Source organism: Drosophila mojavensis, unplaced genomic scaffold (genome assembly GCF_018153725.1).
Source record: "Drosophila mojavensis isolate 15081-1352.22 unplaced genomic scaffold, ASM1815372v1 contig_80, whole genome shotgun sequence".
NCBI lineage: Eukaryota > Metazoa > Arthropoda > Insecta > Diptera > Drosophilidae > Drosophila > Drosophila mojavensis.
Genome location: NW_025318906.1, coordinates 12,509,187 through 12,514,968, shown reverse-complemented (window position 1 = coordinate 12,514,968; position 5,782 = coordinate 12,509,187). Strand labels below are relative to the sequence as shown.

General features: G+C 44.8%; 1 protein-coding gene across 1 annotated transcript; it reads right to left on the bottom strand.

Moving 5' to 3' along the window:
- Positions 1-2,253: 2,253 nt before the first annotated feature.
- LOC6579658 (trehalase) lies at positions 2,254-5,424 on the bottom strand. Its single transcript, XM_002005504.4, has 3 exons — positions 5,256-5,424; positions 3,698-5,159; positions 2,254-3,636 (listed from the first exon to the last, which is right to left on the bottom strand). Exons 1-3 carry the CDS (start codon positions 5,312-5,314, stop codon positions 2,302-2,304), a joined length of 2,856 nt encoding a protein of 951 aa, XP_002005540.3. The 5' UTR covers positions 5,315-5,424; the 3' UTR covers positions 2,254-2,301.
- Positions 5,425-5,782: the final 358 nt, after the last annotated feature.

Below are 5,782 nucleotides of genomic sequence, written 5' to 3'. Positions count from 1 at the left end.
TGTCAACTCGACACTGATGAGCTCCACAGCATTTTCTTTCATTTCCATCTTGTTTTCGCACAGAGGCGTAGCTTAAGCTAGACAATTTTGATTTCACTTTCAGTTGAGCTTGAAGATTTTTTTCTTTTTTTTGTGAATAGTTTATTGATGTTCGATATATAATATTTAGAAGTGTTTCATTTGATAATTTTTATCTATAAAATACAAATTCAACTTGCGTTTTATGATTAATTTGACAATGTAGTATAGTATAATATATACCTATTTAAAAAAAAAAACAAATATAATCAACCACAATTAAAACAAAATTGATGAAAAATAGTAAATTAAACTGAGCAAATATTTTCAAAATTTTATAATTATAATTTATAAATAGTAAAATGACTTCTTTATATTAAATAGTAAAAACATATCATTAGTTATATTAAATACATATTGTCTACACATAATACATTAAATATATTTTATTTATTAATCTTTATTTACTTATATATACATATATAGTGCAAATATGTAAGTTTTTAATGCATAAAAACATTTTTTTAATATAAAAATAGAAACATTAAGTTTACATATAAACAATTTATATGTACAATAAAATGCAACATACAAAATATCAAATAAAATATAAAAAATTTAAGCTACTAAAAATTTTTGGTCAGCAAATAAAATGATTTTGCTCACATAGCATAATCCTGAGTATTTAGCTAGTTTATAGCCAAGCTCTCTGCCTCCCCGCTGTCTGCGCTGCTGTGTGCCTGTGTAGTGCATATGTATGTCTGTCTGTATGTGTGTGTATATGTATCTTCTGGCTTTCTCCGAGTGCCATATGCAGTCATGCCGTGCATGAAATGATGTGCACATTCTTCATCATCAAGTGCGCAGTTTGTACGTTTATCATTTGAGCTGCGGTTACTTTTCAGCTGCTGCTGCTCCTGCTGCCCACATCTTCATTTTGGTTTGGGTTCTTGGTTACGTGGCTTGGGTTAAGGTTTCGATTTCAAGCAGCGCCACAATGACGACTCTGACGCTGTTGACACACTCGCTGACAAATAGCCAGCAGAGGAAGAGACAGGGACAGATATATATATATATATATATATATATATATATATATATATATATATAGAAAGAGAGAGCGAGAGAGTGCATATAATTGGATAAGAAGCGCACTGGCATAAAGGCTTACATTTTCCTGCGCTGTGTCGCTCAATTGGAAAATTCAATCAAATTAGCGCCAATATATGAAATTTATATATTTAAACACCAAAAACTCCCAACTATGGGTGCATATGCAGCTGGCTGCCTGACTGCATAGCTACATGGCGGCACTGACATTGGCAATGTAAGAGGGGAGCAGCAGCAGCAGCAGGAGCCGGAGTAGAGCCATTGCCACATGTTTCATGGCTGACTACTTATCGCTTAATCACATCAGAGCATCGACCAGTGTGTTGGGCCATAAAACATTTAGCAACATGAAATCGTTACTTTTGCCCGAACATCAAAGCCAATCAAAATGGCATTTCAATAATATCAGAGCACTACAATCGCATCAACGCAGCTGTGGGGGGGAGGGAGCAACAGCAACAGCAGCAGCAGCAGGAGAAGGCGGAAAACTCATACAGCCAGCAAATGTTGTAATGTGGCACGCATTTCGATGGGGGGCGGGGTGGGGCGATGGCACATAAACGATTTGTTCGCAAATATCATGAGCATGAGCTCACTCCCACACAGCTGACAGACAAACCGAAAATACACACACACACACACATACACACATATACACGCCATGTTGGGGGTGTTGTGTGGCAATTGTGTCAAACGAGACTTTCGCTTTTCAACAAATGTGTCCTTGGCCAAGCATTACAAGATGTCACATACATGCACGTGTATGTGTGTGTGTGTGTGTTAGTCATAAAGATATTGACATGAACATAAAGATTGGCAAAGGAAGAAATTATCTAATTTAATGTTACATTTTTTTAGATTTATTTTTATTTATTTTATTTTTGCTTTGCATGCATCATGACTGATAATTTTTTTTTTATTTTATTATTATTAACCTTAACTGTAATCTAAGCCAATGCTCGTCTCACGGGTTGCCTTATGTTATCTTACATTTCTAATTTAATATTATTTATTTTCATTTAATTTTTATTTTCCCTTTTTTTATTTTTAATTTTTTTTTTTATTATTTATTTTTATATTTTTTTTTTTACTGTTTTTTTGCATGCATCATAACTGGTAATTTTTTTTCTTTTTCTTTTACTAAATGCTGTCAAATGCTTCTACTGCTGCTCTCTACTCCTGTGCCTCTCTTTCTCTTTTCTCACGGGCTGCCTTATCGCATTCACAGCCCGAATCTTGTTCTGGAACCGGTTGTTCCGATGGCTGCGGGCATCCAATCTCGTCGGCCAGTGGAAATATTTTGTTCACCGAAACGGGATTTGGCTGGGATGCGCCGCACATACAATCATCTTCATCGCCACAATCTGAATTGCCGTCTTCGCCCTCTTTTGCATTGAGATCCTTGGAGGCGCACGGACACATGCCCTTGATTTCCTCCTGTTCGGATGGACTTAACTCCAATTTACAATTGTCATCGTTCATTTCAATCCTAATCGGCTGGGGTTCATTGGCGCACGCCTGCTCTTCGAGGGCTCTCGCTCGGCACGCCTCACAATATGAGCAGATGTCGGTCAACTGGCCCTGGGATTGAGCTATCTGTCTCTGCTGACCTTGCTGGTATTGCTGCTGCTGCTGCTGCGGCTGCTGGTATTGCTGTGGCTTCTGTCCCTGCTGGGGCTGAGCCGTCGAGCAAGCCGATGGACCGCCTAGGCCACCTTGAGCAGTTCGCATACTTCGCGCAGTCTGAGGAGGCTGACCGCCCTGAGCCCCACCTTGTCCACCTTGACCACAGGGACCACCCTGAGCACCTTGGCCAGATCGAGCCGCTTGACCACATTCTGTACAGAGCTGATCAGAAGCATATTGCTGAGCAGGAGGAGCAGAGCAAGGTGGGGACTGAGCTGCTGGAGGTTGAGCATCCTGATAGCATGATGTACACTGTGGGTCAGCAGAATATCGCCTATTGCCCGGCTTAAGATCACCATCATCCGATCCACACATTCCGCAATTGCCACTCTGATTGTAGTTTGCTACATTTGGAGAATCGTCGGGGCCACATGGACAATGGACGTCGTCGGCAAATGGTCTAGGCTGTTGTTGGCCACTTCTTTGATCGTAGGGATTTTGTTGGGATGGGGGCACTTGGCCAGTCTCACTTGTGGCAAAGCTAGCGATATCTTGAACCATCATTGCCGCGCCGCAGCACATCTGACACTCATCGTATTGCATATTCTGTTCGCCACACATCTTGGCGTACTCATCGGCATCTGCTGCCGCCTTCTTTTCCAAGTACGCATCGCTCGTTATGGGACAGTCCTGCAGGGCCGATGCCATATTATCGCTGCCGCCGTTGCAGTCGGCGTCAGCGTCGCCGTTGCCGCTGTTTGAAGTCAATTGGCAGCCGTACCTGACCAGCAGTTCGATCAGAACTCCGTTTGTCCAGCCATAGCCGGTATGGTTCTGTCCATCCGGACTGCCAACGCCCAAACCGGATTCCTCGCAATTGTACTGCAGGAGTAGGGGTTAAAACGGTTAGATTGCTAGACGACCCACACAACGATCAGCTTACCTTTTCGAACATGAAATTCGTCTTGGTGTAGGCCTCGTAGTTGGAGAGGACCCAGCGCTGTGTCCAACGGCACGCCATATCGGTCGCCTCGGGCGTGCCCAGATTGTTGAGGCCGTCGATCAGCATTAGCATCATGGGCGGATAGACGTTCGGATAGTCCCACAACTGGCCAGTGTTGCACAACGTATGCGGCACACCGCCCGGATAACAGTCCAGCTTATTCTCCTCAATGTAGCACATTACAGACTTGGAGATCTTTTCGGTATCAGCTATGGGATAGGCGTGCAGCCAGAGCGGCGATAGGTTCGTCACGGCGAAGTAGTCACGCTGCTTTCTATTCTTTATATCATAGTCCAGCCAGACGCCGCGCTCCTCATTCCACAGCACCGCCGTGATGGCCTTGATCAGGCCGCAGGCGGTGGTCCGATATTGCTTCGCCTTGTCGGCACAGCCCGCCAGGGTAAAGAACTCGCCAAGCGTTTTACAATTGCGGAATAGAATGCAGTTCAGCTCGACGGGCACTATCCAGTTGGTCTTGATGTTGGCCATGGTGCCCACGTTGTTGCCACTGGAGGAGATGAACCAGCGCGAGCTGAAGGCCTGGCCGGACTCGCAGGCAGCCTTTATGTGCGAGTAGGCGTCCTCCTTTTCCTCGGCAGAGTTGAAGCTAGCGGCTACCGCCTCATCCTCACGGTACGCCTCGGGTCGTGGCCCCGACGACTTGTCGCGATATTGATACATGGTGCGACCCTCGACCTGAACCGAGTGCTCCTGCAGGAAGGTCTCCATCTCCAATTCGAGCGCCGGCAGATTCTGGATGGCGTATTGCTCGTCCTTGGTAAACTCCACGTAGGACTTGACCATCGGCACCAGCAGCGGGGGCTGGGAGCGTCCCCAGTAGTAGACACGATTGCTGCCGGGCACCATCTGGAATTGCTTCACCAGATACAACAGATTATCAATCATGCCGCGCGCCGTCTGGAACATGCCGCTGTACAACAATCCGCGCACAATCCAATAGGTGTCCCAGTAGTAGAACTCAATAAATCGGCCGCTCGGCACAATGAACGGATTCGGCACATAGATAAGCGAGTACATGCCCGGACTGGTCCTCACGCAGTCCTTCATGGTGCGTCCGAGCTGCTTCCAAATGCGATTCAGGTCCATGGCAAACTTCTTCAGGGCCGGGTCATTGATCTTCTCAACGAATTTCGGCTCACAGCGATAATCTGGCGGACACCAATACTCCAGCTCAGTGCCGGGCTGATCGAAGTGATTGTCCACGAAATTGGTGAGATGCTTCACCGACGACTCGTTCTTCTTGCACGAGCTAAACAGCTGGTAGTCGGCAAGGATACGCTCTGGGGAGTATCGACAGGTCATGTCGACAAAGTACTTGCTATCCCTATACAAATTGGACATCTGCACCGCTCGCAACAGTGGTCCACCACAATAGACGGCACTGCACACGCATATTTATATTTATTTATTTATGCATTTTTTTATATATCTATTTTTTTTATGGACTACAATTGGCAGTTCTTCAATTGGTACTCACCCATTGGCACCGGCGACGTGCGTTTGCCCACATTCATTGCATTTGCGAGCATTCGGCATTTTGAGAAATTAATTTTGTGTGTGTGTGTGGAGCCTGCGAAGCGAAATGACAAACTGTTTTAACCCTACTACGGCCTAGCTTACAGCATGAGGCAACTAAAATAACAATACTAATGTTTTGATATATATTGCAAAGACTTGTAGGCTTGCTAGAGTCGAAACGCTCGCTAGGATTTTCTATAAATCAAAAGTCAGGCATGGCATAACATCCATTATATTGACCATTAAAACAAATTTGTCGACATTTGCCATTAAGAGTCAACAATGCTCCCCGCCATAAATCAGCGTAAATAGACAGGAAGCGCCTTAAAATCTGCTACACAAATGTGCCCCAGTCCCCCCTGGTCCCTGCCTGCTGCCTCCTGCCCTATACACATTTATTCGAAATTACCATAAATGTTTTGGTTCACAAAACCATCGTCCAGCTACCCTCCCGCCGGCGCTAAAGGCGTTTGCCTAAAAGCTATT

What these genes read in the sequence shown, in the direction of transcription:
- LOC6579658 (XM_002005504.4), bottom strand. Translation starts at nt 5,314, where the DNA reads ATGCCGAATGCTCGCAAATGCAATGAATGTGGGCAAACGCACGTCGCC. An exon ending in CACGTCGCCGGTGCCAATGG is followed by an intron (nt 5,160 to 5,255) that starts GTGAGTACCAAT and finishes ATGCGTGTGCAG; the next exon opens with TGCCGTCTATTGTGGTGGAC. An exon ending in CGAATTTCATGTTCGAAAAG is followed by an intron (nt 3,637 to 3,697) that starts GTAAGCTGATCG and finishes CTACTCCTGCAG; the next exon opens with TACAATTGCGAGGAATCCGG.